This window comes from Eurosta solidaginis, chromosome 4 (genome assembly GCF_040869045.1).
Source record: "Eurosta solidaginis isolate ZX-2024a chromosome 4, ASM4086904v1, whole genome shotgun sequence".
Taxonomy (NCBI): Eukaryota; Metazoa; Arthropoda; class Insecta; order Diptera; family Tephritidae; genus Eurosta; species Eurosta solidaginis.
In genome coordinates, this window is record NC_090322.1 from 54277697 (window position 1) to 54301842 (window position 24146).

Here is a 24146-nt window from a genome sequence, read left to right on the forward strand (position 1 = left end):
AAATAATCTGGATTTTGATACAGAGTTGGTGGTGTTGTTGGAAGAATTTTTGAAGATGAACCTTCATCAGTATCACCACGAAAACTTTACGATTTCGGATTCATGTAAACATACATTTTTGTTTGATGTTTTTATTGTCTCCTCAGGCCCAGGCAAAAAATTATTATCAATATTCGTTGATTTTAAAATTCGGCTTAAAATTTGCACATGGAACAACTAAAGACTCCCCTGAATTAAAAAAAAATGTCTTAGTGCCTCTAAATGGGGGCCCCCTGAGAAACACATTTTTGTTTGATGTTTTTATTGTCTCCTCAGGCCCAGGCAAAAAATCATTATCAATATTCGTTGCTTTTGAAATTTGGCTTAAAATTTGCACACGGAACAACTAAAGACTGTCCTGAATTAAAAAAAAAATGTCTTAGTACCTCTGAATCGTGGGCCCCCTGAGAAACACATTTTTGTTTGATGTTTTTATTGTCTCCTGAGGCCCAGGCAAAAAATTATTATAAATATTCGTCGCTTTTGAAACTCGGCTTAAAATTTGCAGATGGAACAACTAAAGACTCTCCTGAATTAAAAAAAATGTCTTAGTACCTCTAAATCGCGGGCCCCCTGAGAAACCCCGGGACCGGGGGAACCCCCATTCCCAATATGTATATTTAAATAAGCAGAATTTAAAGTGATGAATCCATCTTATACAGAGATAAATATAATATTAACTAAATATAAACAACAAATTAATTATGTCTAGTGGCTTAACTATATAACTATTATTCTATAAATAGTTGTCATTGTATTTATTACATATACGAATATTATATCTAAATGGAATTATCTGACAACTGTAGTAAATTTTTCGATTTCTTTTTTAATAATCAATTAAACAGCAACAATTATCATTTTTCTGAGGCAGATCAGACAAGGGAATAAAACTATAAATCATTTCTCAGGAAGTCTATATAAATCCATACCCTTGGCGAATTCCGTAGCCCCGGAGGTTATCTCTCGCATAAGTAGAGTTCATAACATGAAAAAGCTTTGAAACCGTTAAAAGCGCAGCTCATTTCTTGATTCAATCCCAAGAGGCTTGCTCGGTTGACAAAATGTTTCACAATTGCAGCCAACTTGCTCCCAAATCGAATTGACATCCATCAACTGTGTTGTTTTTTGTTTTTGCAAATTTATGAATTTTTTTTTTTTATCATTTTAGTAGTAGAAATAGGAGAAATAGAATAGCAAACAATTCACCATTGCCAGATAAGTACTGAACTACATAATCCCTTTGTATTATTTTTCTGATCTTAAGGAAAATTTATAAAATTTTATGAAAACTTCCTTAGTACTTTTCTCTGATTTTATGGTAAATTTATTTAATATGCCAGAATCTAATAGTGTGGCTGAACAAAGGAAATTGCATGAAACCTACGGAAACTAAGGAATTGTGTACTCGCGTAAACCAACGAACATCCAAACCTAAACCAAAATTAAAATTCGTGGTTAAACGTAAAAAAGTCGACTTTCTACTCATGCAAAAATGCCATTAGTTAATACTAGAGATGCTATAACGAAATGTTATACTCGGACCGAGTGAGGTGGTATCAACGGATTGTGTTCCGAATATTCTAAGTGAACGGTTTATCCGTAACGATTCCAATCCGGAAAAGAGCTTTCCGAAGTTTCAAAATACATGGGTGAATGCTGTCCCTATGTCGCAAGACCGGACCTAAACTGAACTCTAGTGTCAAAGTCAAAGCCTGAATTAAAAGATCTAAGAAAATCAGCCTTTTTTTTGCGAGATCTTGTCGAGTGGAGTATCACCTTGCGAGCGCGCTTTATCTCAAAATATTTTTCAAAAATTATTTTAGCGTTTGTTTCAAAGACGTACTATCTCATAATTTGGTTGAAGAACGCTCCATTTCAGAATTCTTTTCATACACCCATCACATGTCAAATGTATTGAACTACGGTGTTCTTCAAACAAACTCTCTAAAATAACGAAAAAACAATATCTTTGTAATTTCACGAAATATTTCAAAAAAATTAAAAACTTCCCCAAAACGTTTTGGCATTTACAAAATTAGTGACACTACTAATATACTACTTAAGTTACTTTTCTACTACAATTTTCGTTGAAGGGGATTGTTTCGTAAAAGCAACCAGTCCTGGGGGTCAATTCACGTTTTATGAAGTCGTGAAGTGAAAGCATTTTTCACCACTTCAGCTGATATGCGATTCAGTTTCAAAAAAGTGATATTTATTGTCAAATTTTTTTCATTTAACGAATATTTTTTCACCGTTGAAGTTGCCCGTGATAAATCTGTATATATAAAAGAAAGTGGTGTTAGTTACACTATAACTCAAGAACAGATGAACCGATTTGGCTGAAAATTGGTACGAGAGGTAGCTTAGAACCAGAAGACGGACATAGGATACTTTTTATCCCGTCTGGATGGTTTTCCGAAACCGTCCGGGATCCCGTCGGGGTTATTTCGGGAAATTCTCTGTATCCTTCAGGCATCATTTCTGGATATTTTTCAGGATCCGTCCGGGATCCCCTCAGGGTCATTTCTGAACATTTTTGGGCTAATTCGGGGTCTTTTGGGGACCCTTCTGGTATCATTTCTGGATGGTTTTCGGCATCCGTTCAGGGTAATTTCGGGACTATTTCGGGACTCTTCTGGCATAATTTTTTGATAATTTTCGGAACCCGGTCAGGGTCATTTCGGAACTTTTTCGGGACTATTTCGAGATCATTTTGGGACCCTTCTGGGATCCCGTCGGGATCATTTCTGGATGGTTTTCGGGATCCGTCCGGGATCACGTCGGGGTAATCTCGGGATAATTTAGGGACCTTTCCCGGATGGTGTTTGGGGTCCATCCGGGGCCCGTCAGTGTCATTTCGGAACTTTCTCGAGACTATCTCGGGATCATTTGGGCACCCTTCAGGGATAAGTTCTGTGTGGTTACCTGGATCAGTCTAGAATCGCGTCGTTGTCATTTCGGGACTTTTTCGGGACTATTCTGGGACCATTTGGAGACCCTTCCGGGAGCATTTCTGTATGGTTTTCAGGATCCGTCCGCAAAACCGTCGGGGTCATTTTATGGCTTTTTCTGGATAATTTTTATCATTTGGGGATCCTATCAGGTTATCAGCTCATTTAGATATTTTTCTTACTCTATTACAAAAATGAAATATATTAGGCAGACAATTTTTTTAAAACAAATAAATTGATAAGCAGGTTAACGTGAATAGTCCATATATTTTATTTTCTCCTTGCGGACGAGGCTACGGGTAAAGGCTAGTATAATATATATAGTAGTGATGCATACCACTCGAGGTAAACCCACTTATTGAGAATGTTCCCTATCCGACAAATAAGAACAGATACAAGAATACAGATAAGGGTAGAAAAAGCATAGGAATAGGAGAAGGAAAAGGGAACGGTAACGAAAATTAAAAAGTATAGGGAAAGGGAAATGGAGAAGAGTAAGAGATCGGGAGAACTAACGAGAGAGACTGAGAAGGAGAGGGATAAAAAGATGGAAGAGAATGAGAGGGGGACGGATATGTAAAGGAGAAGGAAGGGAAAAGGCGAAGGGGAAAAAGGGGAAGGCAAGAACGAAAAGGAAAGGAAACAGAGAAGGAAAAGGAAACGAAAAGAAGGGTAGGAGAGAAGAAAAACGGAACGGAAAAGGGGAAAGAGGGAAAAGAAAGGGAGGAGAGGAAAGGCAGAGTGAGAGGGGGAGACCGGGGGAAGGAGAATGAGAGGGAGGGATATAAAAAGATGGAGAAGAGGAAGAGCCATAAGAATGAGGCTAAAGAGATGCTAAATGCCCAAACAGAAAAAAATAATAAATTAGACGCACTAATTGCCAAAATTCTTTAAAAAGTTGTTTATTACGCACTAGGGGATCCACTGATATGGGCTATGGGCTTTCTGACTTTGGACACTCTAGCCTTCGACTTTATCCCTGACAGGACGGACTATTGTATGCCGATAATTGCTCCCTGGGCAACCTTCACCCCTTTCATTCCCCGGGAGAGGAATATGGAAGAGGACTCATCCATGGATGGGTGCTATGCGAACATGACCGACGGCGGCAATAGAGGCGCTGCTTAAGTTAACGCTTCTACACATAATAATTGAGCAGTCAGCCAGGAGTACTTTAGTAAACATAGCTAAAGAGGGATGCGGAATAGGCAAAGTGAAACAGTCACGGAACATGGAGAAGCTGAAGGAGCAGATTCCACTCATCCAACTTCCCAGTGATGAGACGAGGAAGCTAATTAAGTTTGAGAAGCGCTTCAAAATATTGCTGGGAACAAGTGTACATAGGATACCTCCAGAATTGAAGCGCTTCACCAGGAACACACTATAATATGGTACACCGATAGCTCGAAGACACCGGAGGGCATAGGAGCGGAGATCTTCGGCCCCCGAACCAAAATGTCCCTACCAATCCAAGCAGAAGTTTTCGCCACGAAACGGTATGCAGAGATAAATTTACGGCGGGGATATAAAAACGAGGGAATCGCTATACTCAGCAACAGTCAGGTTGAGCTCAAGGCACTATTTCAGTTGAGATTAAATCATTCAACAGTCCTTGAGTGCGTTAAGAGGTTAAGCCGTCTAGGGACCAATAACACCATCCGTTTAGCCTGGGTAACTGGACATAGAGGAGTGGATGGTAACAAGCTTGCCTAGTTGGCGGCGGCGGAAAAGCCTAAAGCCCGAGCCCATCATACCGATAGTGTCACACACAATAAGGGAACAGTTCAGGCAAAAAGAAGCGTGGCTCAGAGAACAACACTGGCGCGAAAGTCCAGGATAGGAGGATAAGCGATATAAAGCCATGATTAAGCTCCCAAAAAGCAGCCTTAGAATTTTAACATGCATACTCACAGGTCACTGCATGCTAAAGAGCCACATGGATAAACTAGGTACATATATCGTCTAGTAGCCTAAGTCGATTCTGTGATCGCGAAGATGAGACTGAAGAACACATCCTGATGGAATGCGATGCAGTCGCGAGAGGGAGATGAGAATTCAATGAAATCAAAAGGCGAATATTCGACATTATCTTCTTTTCTTATTGAAAAGCTGAAAATATTTACTACTTTCATTAATAAATTTTTTTTTTTTTGACAAAAAATATCATTTTTTTTTTACTCACCACAGTGCTCGTTATTAGATTTTCACAACGAGTATTGCAAAGAACACGAATCGCCTAATATGAAAAAGTGATGTGATAAAATGAAAAAATGTATTTTATTTCTCAGCGAGCATGAATTTTCACTTCATCACTTCATAGAACGTGAATTGACCCCCAGTTTGAGAAAAGAAGTTATATTTATTGTCAAATTTTTTTCTTTCAACGAATATTTTTCACCGCTGAATTTGCCCGTGAAAAATTTAAATTAAAACAAAAAAAATTTTAAATGGCCAAATTGGCGCACATATTGGTGTGATCTAAGGTAGTATTTTATGCTATTATTAACATATTTGATTTTAACTAACGGATCTTTCTATTTAGACAAAATAGCCGCTCCAAGTATTTGGCCATTAAGGAAGCAGAGCTCCACAGTGACATTAACAGCTCACGGCAAAGACCCTTGTCCGATATGGAGGAGAGAATCCTAAAAATTGGACATCAGGCATCCGTGGATGGGGACCATTCCCAAGAAGTGGGTTTACCTCAAGTGATATGCATCACTCTTTATCACTACTATATATCTAATAGGACAGTTCACGATCATGTGCAAAGGGTCTTGCATCGTTGCGCTATGCGCATTTTTGGACATAGAGGGGGCATTCGACAACACGGCCCACAAGAGTGTGAATCGGGCACTCGAGAGAATAGAGATACAACGTCCAATCCGTATGTGGATAAACGCCCTACTGCGTACGAGGATTGCCGAAACCTCGTGTGGGGACGGTACAGCAGAGATCAAGACAACGAATCGATGCCCGCAAGGCGTCCTGTCACCCCTGCTGTGGAGCCTGGTAGTAGATGAACATCAACGGAGGCTCTCAGAGAACGAAATCCGATGTCAGGGGTACGCGGGTGATATTGTTATAATTGTAAGAGGCAGATTCGAGAGCACCCTTTGCGACATAATGCAAAGGGCATTGAGGTTAACGAAAGAATGGTGTACGAGGTGGAGCTAAGTATCAACCCTAACAAGACAGCCATTGTGCCCTTCACCAGGAGAAGAAAACTGGAAGGGATGAGGCACATCGCAATGGATGTAGTACAGTTGGAGCACACGGCCGAGGTGAAATACTTGGGAGTCACGTTCGACTCTAAGCTCTTATGGAGGAAGCACGTCGACAACACCATATCAAAGGCCACAAGAGTAATATTGGTGTGCGGACGTATGACAGGAAGATCCTGGGGATGCAGCCCAAAGATCCTAAGATGGATGTACACTACTATAGTGACACTTATCATAGTTTATGGAGCAGTTCTGTGGGCATCAAGGACAACCCTTGGTGACCGTACAAAAGTCACTCACGAAGCTTCAACGCTTGGCATGTGTCTGCATTACGGGAGCCATTCGAACATGCCCGACGGCGGCAATAGAGGTGCTGCTTAAGTTGACGACTCTACACATAATAATTGAGCAGGCAGCCAGGAGTACTTTAGTAAACGTAGCTAAAGAGGGATGCGGAAGAGGCAAAGTGATACAGTTGCGGAACATGGAGAAGCTGAAGGCGCAGATTCCACTCATCCAACTTCCCAGTGATGACACGAGGAAGCTAATTAAGTTTGAGAAGCGCTTCGAAATATAGCTGGGGAACAAGTGTACACAGGATACCTCCAGAATTGAAGCGCTTCACCGCGAACACACTATAATATGGTACACCGATGGCTCGAAGACACCGGAGGGCATAGGAGCATGGATCTTCGGCCCCCGAACCGAAATGTCCCTACCAATCGGAAAATATCCGAGCATCTTCCAAGCCGAAGTTTTCGCCATGAGCCGGTGTGCAGAGATAAATTTACAGCGGGGATATACAAGCGAGAGAATCGCTATACTCAGAGACGGTCGGATTGCGCTCAAGGCACTATCTTCAGTTGAGATTAAATCATGAACAGTCCTTGAGTGCGTAAAAGAGGATAAGCAATCTAGGGGCCAATAACACTATCCGTTTAGCTTGGGTACCTGGACACGGAGGAGTGTATGGTAACGAGCTTGCCAGGTTGGAGGCGGCGGAAAAGCCAATAGGACCCGAGTCCATCATGCCGATAGTGTCACACACAATAAGGGAACAGTTCAGGCAAAAAGAAGCGTACCTCAGAGAACAAACAACACTGGGGCGAAAGTCCAGGATAGGATACAGCTCAAAGCGATATAAAGCCATGATTAACCTCCCAAAAATCAGCCTTAGAATTTTAACAGGCATACTCGCAGGTCACTGCAGGCTAAAGACCACATGGATAAACTAGGTGTATCGTCTAGTAGCCTCTGTCGATTCCGTGAACGCGAAGATGAGACTGCAGAACACATCCTGATGGAATGCAATGCGGTCGCGAGAGGAAGATGAGAATTCAAAGAAATCAAAAGGCGAAGATTGGGCATTTTCTTCTTTTCTTATTGAAAAGTTGAAAATAATTACTACTTTCCTTTAAAATTTTTTTTTTACGGAAAATATCATTTTTTTTTTTACTGACCACAGTGCTCGTTATTAGATTTTCACAACGAAAAGTGAAAAAGTGTGATAAAATGAAAACATTAATTTCACAGCGAGCATGAATTTTTTTTTCACTTCATCACTTCATCGAACGTGAATTGACCCCCTGATATTTAAATTTAGAAGTGTCAAAGTTCTGCTGACATTAAGAACAAACTTCTAGAATCACGATTTCTTCTTAAATTATCGCAATTTTTTAATTTTCTTCAATATGTTTTTGAATGAATTATTTTATTAATAATTATTTTGTTTTACTACAAAGGTGCGAGCCAATATCAGTGCATTGCTATTCACCCTGTTAGCGTGAAACGTCATCATTCCAACTGAAGATGAGCCTACTCCAAAGGCAATAGCAATAATATTGGCAATTCGATGACAGCCACAGGTGCAAGGTAACATTACAACGGTTTTCATAGTTGTCAACTGATTTGTTTCCGCTTGTTATTGTTGGCCCATGTTTACATATTTTTTACATTTCATCATGACCGCTTTCCTTATAAGGTCATTCCACCGGCAAGAGTCTGTCAAGTACCCAGCTTCCTCAAAATTTGTAAATGTATGGAGTTAGCAGTTGTTTGAAATTTTTTTGCATTGCAGATTTTATTTTTAAAATGCATCGGTAGTTATTTATTTAACGTTATGAAATTTGCAGTCGACCGTGTTGCTTCATGTGCCCACTTAGGCCCGCTGCTTGCGCAAAACGTTTTCCACAAATTTTACAGGCATATCTCTTCACGCTGTCATGAATACGACTATGCTGAACTAGGTTCTTCCTACATTTAAATCCCTTTTCACATATTTCGCAAATATGGTCGCGCACTTTTTTGTGAGTCTTTATGTGTTCCTTTAGCATTGATGGTGCGCAAAAGCCTTTAGAGCAAATGTCACACTTGAACCGTCTGTTATTCTCATGTCGCATGGTATGATCTATCAATCCTGAAGACGTAACAAATTTCGCCCCACACACATAGCAAATAAATGGTCGTTCGCCTGTGTGAGTTCGCATATGAAGTATTAATTCTGTTGACGTTATGAACGCCTTATTGCACACTTCACAATTAAATCGGTGATCTTGTGCATGCCGCCGCAAATGTTGTGTCAAATAAAGACCTAACTGAAAACCACGTCCACATATTTGACACTTGAATGGTAGTGAACCATCATGTGTCGCTTCGTGGATTTTCAGTGCACCTAGGGAACGATGTTGATCCTCACATATTGAGCACACAAAAGGAAGCACGTCGACTTCGAGAAATTTAATGTGATCATAATACATGCATGATTCTTTATATGGCAAATTATTCTGTTTGCACATTATTTTTTGTTTTTTCTCATATGTACAAATTTTCCTAATTCTTAGTACTTCTCGCTCAAACTCGTATGTTGTTAAATTCAATCCAGTTTTGTTATTAAATTCCTTACATGCAGAGCCCAACGCATCGCTACGTCTGTTAGTGAAGCGATATGTAATGTCGTTTTCGTCCCAGAGGCATCTATGCTTTTTGTATATTTTAGCCAAAATAATACATTGAGAATCATCTATAATGGCGTCTGATATCTTAATGTTTGCAGCTTTTGGCTTGGATTTCTTCTGAAAATAAAACAATGGCACTGGAATTAAAAAAAATTTGCGAAAAAACATGGGCTGCAAATTCCAATAGTGCTCCACTAATCATTCCGATCAAAATATGAGACTTTTTTACTACGAAATTCTTAAATTACACTACATCATAAGTAATTTACTAAATTAATTTCATTTTATGCATTTTCATAACCAGATGATTTTCCCTTAGTCCACTTTGGACCACTTTGGTCTGAAGTTGGGAGTGAAAGGATATTAAGGAAGTCCGAGACGAAGCTTATAAATCAAAAAATAAATACAATTTTATTTAATCATTTGAGTTTAATTTCAAGTTTTCTTTTAATTTTTAAGATTAGGCTAACTAAGTATTGACCACTAGCTTGATATAGTGCAAGATAGACTTCACTATTACTTACTTACTTACTTAGATTCTCAGGGGCATTCAATAAAAGTATTCATAGTTACAGCCCTCGATTTTGTTCGTACATTTTCAAACAGCCCAGATATTCGAGAAATGAACTCCCACCTGAAGAAAACTCGAAAAATTAATTTCCAAAAAACAATTATTTTTGATTCATTTCGTCCAAATTTAAATTTGTTGGCTTTTTAATCGTGGTTATACGTCATTTATCGGAGGTGGAAGTTGCTCGGTTACTGAATGTTGTTAACGTAGGTTACAGTCAACATGCAGTTGCCGTGCATGTAGGTGTAAGGCAATCCGTAAGTTTGATCGAGTGTAAGAACAAAACAGCTGGCTGAATCAGATTGGGTCTTTGTATGGTTTTAGTGGACACATTCAACTGTAAATAGCACACTGAACATAAGTGGTTTCTTAAATTTTTTCGATCCAGCTCATGCACCATCAAAAGTCCTTTTTTGTTGCACTTTCAAAATCATATGACAAAAAAAAAATTTTTTTTGAGTGAAGTAATGGCTAGTTGTAAAATATATTTCATTCAAGCTCTTGAAATCCATGTTTAACTTTATGTGCGATCATTGCTTGCTGAGATATCGATAATCAAAGACAAAAGGATCATTTCTATATGAAGGCCGATATCTCGGCCAGGTATGAATCTAGTAAGGCGTATAAAAAACTAAATTTAAGCTAAACGAACAATAGCTGTGTTTTTTTTTACATATATAGACTTTTACGCTTAAACTTTATATGGACTGCTAAGCGTCAAACTTTAAATACACCTCTAATTTCCAGCGCATAAAATTAGTACTACTAAATTTCAATACGCATTATACTCAGATGTAACTGAAATATGTGTATATGTTTCACCTCTACACTAATTTTATGTATCACCTCTTAAAATGGTGCTTGTCCTCAATTCATCGCAACTGATTCATCTATATGTTATACATTATGGCCATTATGGACACAACCATCTGTCTTCGCTTTTTTGGTAAACCCTGTGCTGTAGTTAGTTGTTTAACCACTGTCGCTAGATGGGTCTCCTAAGCATTATCTAAGCGAGGATAAACTTTTTTTTTAAGCGCAAACGTAAACGTATACGCGTGTAAAAAACACGGCTAATGTATCCAATCCCTATAGTGGTTTCAAAAATTTTAATTTGTTTATTGCTGGTTTTTCTAAGATGACTCAAAAACCGCAGAGACTACAAAATTTTAAAATCTTTAAGTCCTAATCCTAAAACAGTTACAAGGTTTAACTGCTGTTGAGGTCAGTTTACTTTGGTCGCATCCGTTGAATTTTACTGCTCATCACAGTTAAAGTGGCAAAATTTTTTATTTTTATTCAATACTAACAGTATGTACTGTAACCGACCACTGCTCCTTAGTATCCTCCTTTTGCACTGGCGTTAGAAGCACTGTTATGCTAAAAAAACAGATTCTGTAATGGCTTCTGTAGAAAGTTGTTTATTTTCCTACTCCTATTTTTTTAAAGGTGGTAAAAATTGGTGCCTCTTTTGGCCGTTGAAAATACACCCGTGCCGTTTCAGATAGCGTACATCTTGTCTTTTTCTATTTACTTCACCTGTTGACTCCACTATGAGGTTTACTCTATAGTTATTTAGGACTAGTTTCTGTCTATTAAAACTTATTAGGATAAGCAGGACAATGAATTGTAGTAAACATTAGGCAGTTTCGTGCACTTTTCGCTAAAAATCATATATATTATTTCTAATTGCTGTTTTTATGTACGGGTCCCTTTTTCGCTGTTATTTGGAATCCAAATCTATAAATAAAGTTTTGGTTGTAAAGATGGGGATTCGGGCTATTAGCGAGCTTTGGGCGATTTTGGCGTTGTGCTTTTTTTTTTTGAATAATTTGTTAAAAATAAACAATTGTGAGCACACAAAGAAATCTATTTGTACTATGGCACTATTTTGAATATTTGCACTGCATTACCGGCAGTTACTCCCATACGCCAGATGGCAGCGCAAGCTGTAAGTTTTAATTGATTGATAGATCGCTGATTTCGGTTGATATTTGATAAGAGAGTTTATATTTGTTGCGCAAGATACGCACGGGCCCAGCTCGTAATATGTAAATAAACCAAAATTCAAAAATCAATCCTAACTATGCTATTTTGGGTCTCAAAAGCTTTAATTTAAATAAATAATTATACAAATTGTATGAAAAATTAGGAATGTACACCGTTATTAATATTGAACCACTGTTGGGCGAAGCCAACAGTAAAACTAATATGGTTCGTTTCCCATTTCATCATTATAAAATTTGAGTTGGAATCCAAATACATACATTCAACTACATAACTACATTAGAAACATCCTTAATTTATTTGGAATTTTTTTATATTTTCATGCCGTTATTTTCGAACTTTTGACTTTTTTGCAAATATCTCGAGATTTTGAGGGTGTACTGGCAAATCTGACAAAAAATTCGGAATCAGCGATCAGGGTCTAGTCCCATATACATGCATACCACTTTCTTTTTTGTGTGCCGGTGTTATAAGCATAATCCAACAAATAATGGCTATATAATGTTGACATTCTCTACCAACCCGCTTTTCTACTTTGTCAAGCGTGGTGCACTATTGGAAAATTTTACCAGAACTTAAGGAAGTATTAATTAAAACAAACTTACTTGGTGCTCGTCCGGAACTTTCCTTTTTCTATCAACGGCGATTTCTTCCGTACTACTGTTCGTCTGTTTTGAAAACAAATATAAAATTAGTTTCAGAAAAATAATGGATCATCCCTGAAGCACTCACAGCACCCAGCTCTTTTGCTTACAGGCAAATATTCAAATAAAATTTAATAGTTTTAATACAAGTAATAGTTGAAATTTACATTTAATTCGCTTCGACTTTTAAATAAATTTAGTACCTGCCCTGCTAGACATCCGTCAGTCATTTGAAGCATCAATTGACAGATATGGCTGATGGAAATTTACATCAGGGCGTAAAGCAAAGTTTCTATCAGGTTGTTAGAGGCGACATGACAAACCTGATGTAAACATTCTGTATACGTGTATGCATACACATACATACCATGGTTTTCCATACGAATAAAATGAAAAATTTATGCGAGTGTATTAGTGATGTCAAAAAGTTTGTTAAATAGGTGTAGTAGTTTCCGTCAGCTCTGTCTAGCGGAGTGGGCATTGTGAATTTATACAAGTGGCGAATGTTTGAAAAAAACGTTCACAATAGTAAACAGCCTGGCTCACCTGTTGAATCGCTGTTCGATTACTTAAAATATTTGCTCAATAGTGTTTTTCAAACATTTTTATAGACGACTGGTACATTGCGCTACTCACATATTTTAAAATGTTTGCTTAGCTGGATGCTCATATTTCCTCTATAAACTAGATTTTTTAAATCAATATTAATTTGTAGTCTCATTTTCTGTACTCATGTAAAAGAAAATTCGTTTGAAACATGAATGTACAATTCCTGGCACTTTATTAACCGCGAGCAAAAAACAAACCTTTCTTTCATTCTCTGGTCATTCGCGACAGCCGTTCTCCCTGTCAGCAATGGAGGAATGGAAAGATTTTTCACTTGTACGAATTCACAATGTACCTGGGTGACCAAGCTTAGCTGCGTGACTTAACTTAAAATTAAAAAAATGTTGTTTCACGATATTCAATCACTACAGCAATTTACAACAATTATTCGTTTGAAGAAGTTAATTTGAATCAGGGCACTAAATTTTGATTGCATTACACTTGCATTCAAATAAAAAAAAAAAAATGCACAACGTGATATACCTCCGAAGAGAATTTAGGCTGAACTTTCTTTTAAATTGCGTCGTGCTTCTTTTAATTTTTCTACAAATTGGGTGCACGGGATCTACATGTTTTACACCAACTCCGAACAGTACCCGTAAGGCAGATGAGTTTTCACTGAAAAGCTTTCCATGGCAAAAATACACTCGGAGTGTTTGCCAAATCATGAGGTTTCTTTCAAATTTAATGTATGAAAATTACTGAGCTTAATACCAACTTCACACATAAACATAATCGAATCACATTATTTGTTTAATGTAATAATGAAAGGTAGCCACTCGCTTTACTTTAGCTCAGAGCTGCTAAAACTCGTTCAAATTTTCAATATTGGAAGAGGTTAGAGGTTTACGCCGATCACTTTATCGGCGGCGGCGGCGTAGGTACTATAATATACCCATCCACGCCGCCGCCGACGCCGCGGCATTCTTACTTAAAAAAGCTTAATTTTTCTATTTAAAAAAGGAATTGTTTGTATGTATTTAAGAAATCGACGTTTTGGCCATTTCCGGGGTTTTTACCTCAAAGTCTCGCGAATCATTCCAAAAATTTCAGGAGTAGCTCTTTGCGGATACTGTTCTTCGTTCATTTACTGCAGGGAGCGAACCTAACCACCGGTCTAAGGGACTGGTACTGCTGCGTCTACCAAAAAAATTCAAGTACTTAAAATGGTCACACTTTTTTCTGTATGACTCGTGCAAAGCGTAGTTTCACCGAAGGAGATGTTCTGGGCTAACTCCTAATGCTCGTTGTCGACACGATTTCTTTACATCATTTGTGGCTCCTTGCTGGTCACGCACAAAGGCGCCTTACGGTTGCTAATAATGGTCTTTCAATACTCATGACTCTCGTGGCACAGTTTTAACGATTAGCACCAACGCTGGCCTATTGATGAACGCGCCTAACTGTTTTTTCGACGGTTTTAAGAACTATAAATCTCGATGCTTGAACAGTAGCAATCCAGTGTACCACCAGTCGCTACCACGCCTCCTGGCCCTCACACCACATGCCATCACAGAAGCTATAGGACTACGACTTTGAACTCATATCTTCCTCGACGTCACTTTTCTAGACTTACTAACGAAATTTTTTCGCGCCATGCTGCCGAGCACTACCAGAGAAACACATTGAAAAGTTAGGGAGTAACTATTCGGCCAAGGATGCCGCCCTCGAATTCATAAGCAGTCCAAGTGGATATCATTGAGTAACTCATGGGTGAAAATATTATAATCCTACATAATTTAAATTTTCAAGGACCCTGGATACATTTTTTTAATTGCAGACCAAAATTTGCAGACCTTTGCGTTCGAAACATTGATTTAAATAGCCTTCGTTAAACCAAAGCGTCATTTTAGAATGAAAGGCGATCGATATTAAGGTTATATGCCCAGTTCAAACTGTTGTTTTTCGGCCTTTTGATACAAGAGTTCATTATGAATAACCGCGTAGCTTCAGTTTTCAGACTTGTTCGACTATCCCCAACGTTAGGGTAGTAGAACACCACTTTTGCTTCACCAATTTGAGTGATATTGCGAAGGACAAAGCCTCGCCTAGTAAATATATTGTGGCGAATGTTGACATAACTAGGCTGTTAGTAAATAATCGCAACAACAAAACACAGCAAGCAGCGACACTTATGTAGAAGGCAAGGAAGACATATTTCACACACACAGACGTAGTCATCAGCTGGAGCAGTTACTCACACACATACTCACGCATATGGCTATAAGAAAAGCATCAACTTCAAATAGACATGTATATAGATGGTAACCAAGCATGAGATACAAAGGTTCTCGAACTCTTCGCGAAATTACTAGACCTTAGGAGAAATAGGTGAACGAGAAAACTGAGAGCATAAAAGCAGCGCAAGCTGAGGAATCAGCCATCAGTTTGATTTAAATACGGTATTAGTTGCGAAGTGAAGTATAATTGTACTACTCCCAAAGTAGGCTAATAAAGTCCATTTTGCAATACAGAATATTGAAGTTATTTATTCGACAGTTCAGCGATTCGAACGTTAGCAGAAGGTTTCAAATAAGCGGAATTTCCCAAAATTAGTTACAATATATACCTACGTATTCACATTTGTAACAGGAGCCGTAACGTGTAGGTTATATTTAAACTTGGTTGATAGGCTAGAATCAATGTGATTCGCTCCAAGTACCTAGTTGGGATATGGCCGCCAACTTTAGGAAATGTCAAACCGGGAGATTTGGGTGTTGAATGATGAAGTGTTAAAATCAAAATTAACATTTCAGACGCTATTTTAAAGTTTCGCAAACAAACAACAGATTTTTGAATATAACGCGAAGTGATTTTTCAAACCCTTCTCATACGTATATATATCTTCAACTTAAGGTTGAGGTAGGAATCATTTCAAAAGAGCGTTTAAGCCCCTGGAACCTACTAAAGGATTTTTGCAGCAGTGATTTCTCTTATTATTTTAGCCAATCGGAATATAGATTTTTTTGTGAAAATCTGTTTTTTTTTCGGGTAACTTGCTTTTCAACAACTTAAGGACAATTTGAAAACATGCTCGACTTGGGTCATTTTATTTGAATTCATTGTTCTCTATTAATTTTTTGAAAAAATTATGCAAACTGAGCATTTACATTTTTTATATAACTTTTCTTTTAGTGTTTTGTTTTAATAACTTGGTGAATTTGGTGCTGCAAAATCCGTGTTAAGCCCGCATGCAAAGCGCCGGTTTTTTATACTCAGCGTGCTTTGCACACAGAGTATATTAACTTTGATTGGATAACGGTTGGTTGTACAGGTATAAAGGAATCGAGATAAATATAGACTTCCATATCCCTTGAAGCTTGCTCCGTAGACGTCCCAATTAGATTGGGCGAGATTAAGCGAAGGCGAGAGGTGCACATGATCGACCAAGCAGAAAAGGCGTGGGTTCAAGCGCGGGGCTGTAAAGTGTCGAAGATTATGTGTAGGTCTTACAACCTTAGACTAACACAGTTGCTTCTATCATTAAAAAGAGAGGACTGTAGACTCATGACGGGTATTCTGACTGGACACTGCCTTCTGGCGTCACATGCCTTTAAATTAGGCTTGGTCAGTGATAGCAGGTGTAGGAAGTGCGGGTTGGAGGAGGAAACGATCGAGCACGTTCTGTGCTCGTGCCCTGCACTTGCTAGGCTAAGACTCCAGCTATTAGGAGTGATGCAGCTGCCAGATCTAGAAGCAGCAAGTGGCTTAAGTCCTAGGAAGCTTCTAGTATTTGCCAAGAGGACGGAGTTATTTTATAACAGAGGTCCTGGTTTTTGATAGGGTTTTTCAGTTTGGTCGTTAAAACAAACTTCTGGTAACACTACGGACTCAATCAGTCTATGTGAGGTCCTCATGGACCGGCCAGTTCAACCTACCTACCTCCATATATCAAAATCATCAGTATCGAAAAAAAATTTGATTGAGCCATGTCCGTCCGTCCGTCCGTTAGCACGATAACTTGAGTAAATATTGAGATATCTTCACCAAATTTGGAGCACTGGCTTATCTGGACCCAGAATAGATTGGTATTGAAAATGAGTGAAATCGGATGATAAGCACGCCCATTTTTTGTATATATAAAATTTTGGAAAACACAAAAAACCTGATAATTTAGTAAATAATACACTTAGAATGTTGAAATTTGACATGTGGACTGACGTTGAGAAATTTTTTTAAAATGGACGTGGCACCGCCCACTTGTGATAAAATCAATTTTACAAATATTATTAATCATAAATCAAAACCCGTTAACCTATCGTAACAAAATTGGGCAGAGCGGTTGCCTTTACTATAAGGAATGCTTTGAAGAAAAATTAATGAAATCGGTTAAGGACCACGCCCACTTTTATATAAAAGATTTTTAAAAGGGTCTTGGACGAATAAAATAAGATATATCTTTGCAAAAAAAGCTTTATATCAATGGTATTTCATTTCCCAAGTGTATTTAATAAATAGGAAAAACTTCAAATTGAAAAAATGGGCGTGGCACCTCCCCTTTTATGACTAAGCAATTTTCTGTTTCGGGAGCCATAACTCGAAGAAAAATTAACGGATCGTAATAAAATTGGGTACACAAAATTTCCCTATAGCAGGAAATATTTCTAGAAAAAATGGACGAGATCGGTTACAGACCACGCCCACTTTTATATAAAAGATTTTTAAAAGGGCCGTAGACGAAAATAATAAGCTATATCTTAGCGAAAAAGAGCTTTGTGTCAATAGAATTTTACTTTCTAAATTGAATTATAACATTTAATCGGAAAACACTACAATTATTGAAAATGGGTGTGGCACCGCCCCTTTTATGACTAAGCGATTTTCTATGTTTCGGGCGCCATAACTCGAAAAAAATTAACACATCGTAATGAAATTGTCTACACATATTTTCCTTATAGCAGGAAATATTTCTAGTAAAAATGGACGGGATCGGTTAAAGACCACGGCAACTTAGATATAAAACAAGTTTAAAAGGGTCGTAGACTAGAATAATAAGCTATAACTTAGCTTTGAATCAATGATATTTCACTTATCAAGTTTTACTGTAAGAGGAAATGGGGAGAATTTTTTTTTTAATTTATTATTTCTGTCAAAAGATATTTCCGAAAAATGGCACCGGACCGCTTCGAAAACGGGGGCGGTATCCGTAGTATTTTTGCGCAGAATTATAAAAAACTACCCTGGGTGGGTCCAACACCGGTTTAGAGATCAAAACTACACTTGCGCAAAACATTTTTACCTTATTTTTTTTTTTTTTTGTGGGTACAACAATGTCATCAAAATTACAACAACCACATGCAAACTTTCAATTTTGTTTGCAAATATCTCTGGAAATAAATACAATTTCGGATTCATGGTCCTGGGTGCAAGGCACGTCTTTGGACACCTCTCCCGATATTTTTGGACGAGTTTTAGCAGTTGTGAGCTAAGGTAAAGAATTACCGTTTTGAAGAAGCCATATTATCATAGTAAATTTTACCAAGTAGCGCAACTAACAGCTGATCGGTGAAATTCGCACATTCACACGCACAGTTCTCGACTCAGTTTCAAAAAAAACTTTAGATTATTTAGCTTAAATTTTAAAGTGAGATAATCCTTACCAATTGATATATATATAGAATATATAAGGCGTTTTTGTTGTTATTAAAATTATCTTTTCATTTATATTAAAGTTTTTATCATTTATTTTTTAACTTTATTTTAACAATTTCATGCGATTTTAAAGCATTTTCGTGCATATAAATACAACCATGTGCATATACGTTTTGACATTACATTTCATACACGTTCGTATTTGCCATTCTCATTGTTTCTAAATTCGTTAAGAATGACTGCGGATATTCTGTGTGATTTTTCGAAAAAATTTATTATTTTTAAATTTTAAATATTTAACGAGCTCGAGGCCATATACATATATATTCAGATTAAAACCCGGATAGATTTTATATATATGTATATATTTTAAATTTTATTTAGTCGATATTTCGACCTCAATCTGAGGTCATTCTCAAGACTGTAAAAACAGATTGAGGTCGAAATATCGACTAAATAAAATTTAAAATATATACATATATATAAAATCTATCCGGGTTTTAATCTGAATATATATGTATATGGCCTCGAGCTCGTTAAATATTTAAAATTTATAAATCTAAGGCCGAAAATAATCAGAAGATAATTTATTATTTTTGTGAAATTTTATACTTAATATGTGGTATTGTGGTGGTCAAAAAGTTTTATGCAAAAATACTTAGCCTCACAACGCGACATGGTATTTCGCAGGGATGCACCTTAACGTTAAGCTAATCTTTTATCAAAAAATTTCCACCGTTTCCGTTGAAACACTTCGAAATGTTATCGATAAAGAAATTATCAAGATAAAGTGCATCTCGTTTTTAACCGAAACGAAAAGCTTTCGTTAACGTTAAAAACGTTAACAAAAACGTGATACTTTATGTTTGAATTGTGCTGGCAATGCTATAGCCATAGTGAAGCCGTAAGGTGGTAACTCCATGTAATTTGTTTGTGTAATTCGTTGATGGTAATGTCAAAAATACTCTGAAAAAAGTTCGTACTGTCAAAATTCATGAGAAAAGTTGCAATCAGCTTGGCTAATGCTTTTACCTTTAATGACTCCGCCATAAATCAGCTTTGCCAGCATAGTTTGAAATTAATAATCAACATAAACGATTTGATTTCGTTTTGATATGGCAGAAAACGAAGCGAAATCATTTCGTTAATTTGACGTTCTTAACCTTAATAAACGAAACGAAATGACTTTGTTTCGTTTATTAACGTTAAGAACGTCAAATTGACGAAATGATATCGGTTCGTTGGTTAAGCATGCCTGGTATTTCGTAATGTCGAAGTACTTATATGTATATGTATTTGATGTGGAACCTTGCATTTGAGAACACGGTTGCCACTTAAGTCCGTTCCCTTCCACCCCTATATGGTCAATTGGTCCCTTTTTCTCAATTTTGGTTCTTTTTCGGCACGGTTTTGGTACTTTTATTTCTTTTTCACTGAAACAAAAATTAAAAACACTGCTAAAAAATTGCCGCAAATCTATTACCCACATATAATTTTCAATTTACTCCAATGGAATTCTTACCACGAAAATTGATCTATCAATAAAATGTAGCAGAACAATGACATTTCACTTGGGAGATAATTTAGGCGAGGCATTAAAAATGAAGTGTTGAATGTTCGGACAAACACATTGTCATCAATTTTTGATGAAACAACGCACTTATCAGAAAAATACTTGTTTTAGTGTTTAGATATTTCGATCGGTATTCAACTATTATACAGTTGAAACTTTTAAGGCGCTTAATTTATAGTCTGAGTTCAAAACTCACACTTAATGAAAACCTAACTGCGCTATACATTTTATTTCATTGCAATCAAGCAAAACTAGGTTCACAACGTTAGATTGGTGAAAGACATAGTATTATCCTAAAAATTTGAAAATATGATACCTAAAGGTACACTTTATTTTTGTTTGTGCAGTTTGAACTAAAGCCAAGTGTCTCCTTTATTAAAATTTTATATAGGACACCCCTGAAACATCCTACAATTTTCGATTTTTACAACAAATACGATACTCTAGTAACTTGCCGAATTGTTTGTATACCAATAAAATAAAACTAAAATTTGGTCGTTTTTTTGAGGTCTGGTCCTTTTTTCGATAAATTTTTGTCCCAAATGACAACATGGTGTGGCAACCGTGTTTGAGAATGCACGTGATAGGGTTGCATTTTTCCGAACTAAATTTTTTTTAATAATGAAATAGTAGTACGCCAGCGACTGCCATAGTACATGAATATTATGAACAAAGTTTAAAGCTAAAAAAAATTTCTTTGAAATATAATCTAAGAGATGATGGACACGAAGCGTAGCTTCATAGACGTGTATTAGGCACAGCATAAGCAATCTTGAGGTGTAGAAAGATCTTAGATGCATGCCATATTTTGCAGGCGTCTACGAAGCTATGCCTCTTGTTTATCTTGCCTAAGTTCAACTTTTTAGAAGATCTAACATTTTTAATTAATATTGAGAAATAACACCTAAAGCAAATACGCTTAAGGTGACTTTTGCGTCGTTTTGGCACTTGCGTTGCGTCTACATCTGACTTTGAACACACGTGCTTTAAGTGATTCAATCCATAAGCAACGCAACGCCAACGTCAAAGCAACACACAAATAATTAAAAACTTACGTTCTTCTTGAAGTTTCTTGCATTTTAGAAAAAAGCCCGACTTTCTATCGCCGTTCAACTAAATAAAAAACATAATTTTGTATTCATGTCGATTTCGTGATCGATCAAGAGAGACGGTGGAACATATCCTCCTAGAACGCGACGCAATCTGATCAGGGCACAATAGATCAACGGTCGCAGTGCAATCCCCAATAAATTTTCAATCGATCTTCATGTTATAAAAATAGTTGTATTTTTTTCCTCATGTGATAGGGGAACTTTGAATGTCCTTTATTTTAAAGTAACCCTTATTTGACGAATCACTGAACGATTTCTTTCAAATAAACTGTTTGTTAGCGTTCACCGAAGATGGTGAAAATGGTCCATGGAATTGTTAGCTTATATAGCTTAGAGAAAATTTAAAATATAATGTATATGTATAAAATGCATGCAATTTATGAAATCATTTTTATTATATAAAATTAGTTTGACATATCAGATTTGTCAATATTATTTTAGTCCTGCTACTTTTAACACATTTGTAATATTTAAGAAGAACATTTAAGAAGTAAGAAACATGATTAATGCTTACATTAATACGTGTTTCATTTATTTTCATTGAGGAATAAGTTCGTAAAAATAAAAAGCACGTTTTTATAAAGTGCATGTGAAGCTCCATAGATAAAATGAGCAATAGAAGGAACATTGGTTTATATATTACATTTTTAAAATGAAAATCTCCTGCTAAAAAAGTAATAGAATGAACATTGGTTTGTACATTACATTTTTAAAATGAAAATCTCCTGCTAAAAAAGGAGCAAAACCTAACTACATTTTTTCATTTTCGTGCTTAACTACACTCCCTTTTGTGATTCAGGATTTCGGGCAAATTTTGAAAAAACTCCGAACATCAATTCCTTCATTATATGACATTCGACTGCCTAGTCCACTGCCTTCCACTCTATTCGCAACATAAGCTCTATTTAAGCTGCCAAACTATATAGTAAACAATGCATATTATCTTTTGCTGAAAATGCAGTGAAAATAAGTGGTTTACTAATCGATTTGTGTGGCTGACTGGGGTAGGTAGAAATCTGTGATTTTAGTCGTTTGACCTTCTTTGTCGGTTTTTTGTTTTGGTGTGTTAATTGTTTTGTGTTTATTTGTTGTTGTATGTTTGTCTGTTGTACCTGTGTGATTAAGTTGTTTCCTGTAAACAAGTTTTAAAGGCTCGAATATTGTGTCAGAAATTGTGTTTATCGGTTCGTTTATTATTCTATTGCCGAATGTTTTCTGTTTGTAGATTTCCATGTTTTCGAGTACGTTGAGACGTCGGCCCTTTTCCTGTATGTGAAGAACCCTAACTGTTTTATTGATGTTTGCTGGGGAACATTCATTCTCGACCATGTGATTCGCGAAGTTAGACTCGGGTATAATGTTTGGATTCCGTATTTTTTTGTTGTAATCTCTAATATGTTCTTTGAACCTCGTTCTTATTTGCCGTCCTGTTTGTCCTATGTAACTATGCTGGCATCCGCAGGTAAGCTTGTATACGCCGTGCCGAGTATTATGTATGGATCAAGATCATTCAACAATTCCGCTAGGTGGCACATACGTTTTTTCGGTTTGTGTTCTGGCAGATCTTCCGCTAGGTGGCGCATAAGAGAAAGCTTAGTGGTGTATAAGAAAAAGTTTAGAGCTTTTTACCTTTAGCAGAGCTTTGCCGTAAACATGACAGCATATAAATTATATATATATATATATATATATATCAACAAACCGCAAAATACATACCGACACAGACACACCCATCCATATACATACATTTAGATAAGGCTACTTGTCTCAATGTATATACGTTGGACATCTTTTGAGTAAAAAAATGAGGATCGTTAAATGGGGGGCCCTACATGTTTAAAGGGCCGCAAATTTTTAAATGTCCCCTCATATTTCTAATGAGTCCTAGACTTCACCCGAGCCGTTTTAAAGAGTCCCATAGATTTCTAATCGAGCGACTGCTCCCCAATCCCCCACCCCCCCTCTTTTTTCTCGTCTACAAAAAGTAGCAGTTGCACACCTGCAGTACCGCCCAATCCCAACCCCCAACCCCTTTTGTTCTCGATGGACATTGTAGTACCGCCCCCTTTTTTTCTCGTCTGCAAAACGGGCCTGTCGGGCACCCGATCAGGGGCAGATTAATATATCAGTTATTGGTGCATTAAACTAAAAATCGTGAGAACTTCATAAAAATTAATAAAACGTAAAAAATTAGAAACATATACAACAAAAAATAAGTCTCTTAGTCAAAACGTATCCAAAACAATAATAAAATCTACAAAAAGTTAATAAATTCTCCAACTCAAATATTAGCGATACGAATGTTAGTAGAAGGTTGCAAATAAGAGGAATTACAGTAAATTCGTTACAATTGGTGTCAGAAGAGGAGTTGTTGAATAAATTCCAGAGGACAACAGGGACATGGCAAAGTTCAGTGAATTGAAGATCCCGCAACTGAAGAAGGAGTTGGAGAGCCGTGGATTGAATACAACCGTCGTCACAAATGCTATCTCAACTGGAACCGCAGGAGACACGCATAACGTTCAAGATTGAAGCACAAGAAACGCGTATTTCAGAAATGTCGACAAAGATAACAACCAAGATGGAAACACAGTTAGAAGAACAGAAGACATATATGGCTGAGCAGTTGAAAGCACAAGAAACTCGCATATCCTCGCAGCTGGAGGCACAGAAAGCAAGGGTATCATAAAAACTTGAATCGCACTATGCAAAAATCGCACATTTTCAGGCAGAAGTCGATGATTTAAAAGGTCGTATGGAGCAATTACAACTAAATCGCACGGCTGTTTCAGCAAGCAATCCGAAGGTAAAAAATCCATCCTTTGACGGATCTGTTCCTTTCCAGGTCTTTAAGCTTCAATTTGAGAAGA

At 37.1% G+C, this 24146-nt stretch overlaps 1 protein-coding gene across 1 annotated transcript in view; it reads right to left on the reverse strand.

Annotated features, from left to right (window-relative positions):
* Positions 1 to 687: 687 nt before the first annotated feature.
* LOC137248501 (zinc finger protein 11-like) overlaps positions 688 to 24146 on the reverse strand; it is a 151691-nt gene continuing 128232 nt past the window's right edge. The window contains exons 12-13 of the mRNA XM_067779455.1: positions 12355 to 12417; positions 688 to 9288 (exon numbers count right to left, since the gene is read on the reverse strand). Of these exons, the coding sequence (XP_067635556.1) occupies positions 8335 to 9288; positions 12355 to 12417 (1017 nt within the window). The 3' untranslated portion in view covers positions 688 to 8334. The remainder of the gene's footprint in view (positions 9289 to 12354; positions 12418 to 24146) is intronic.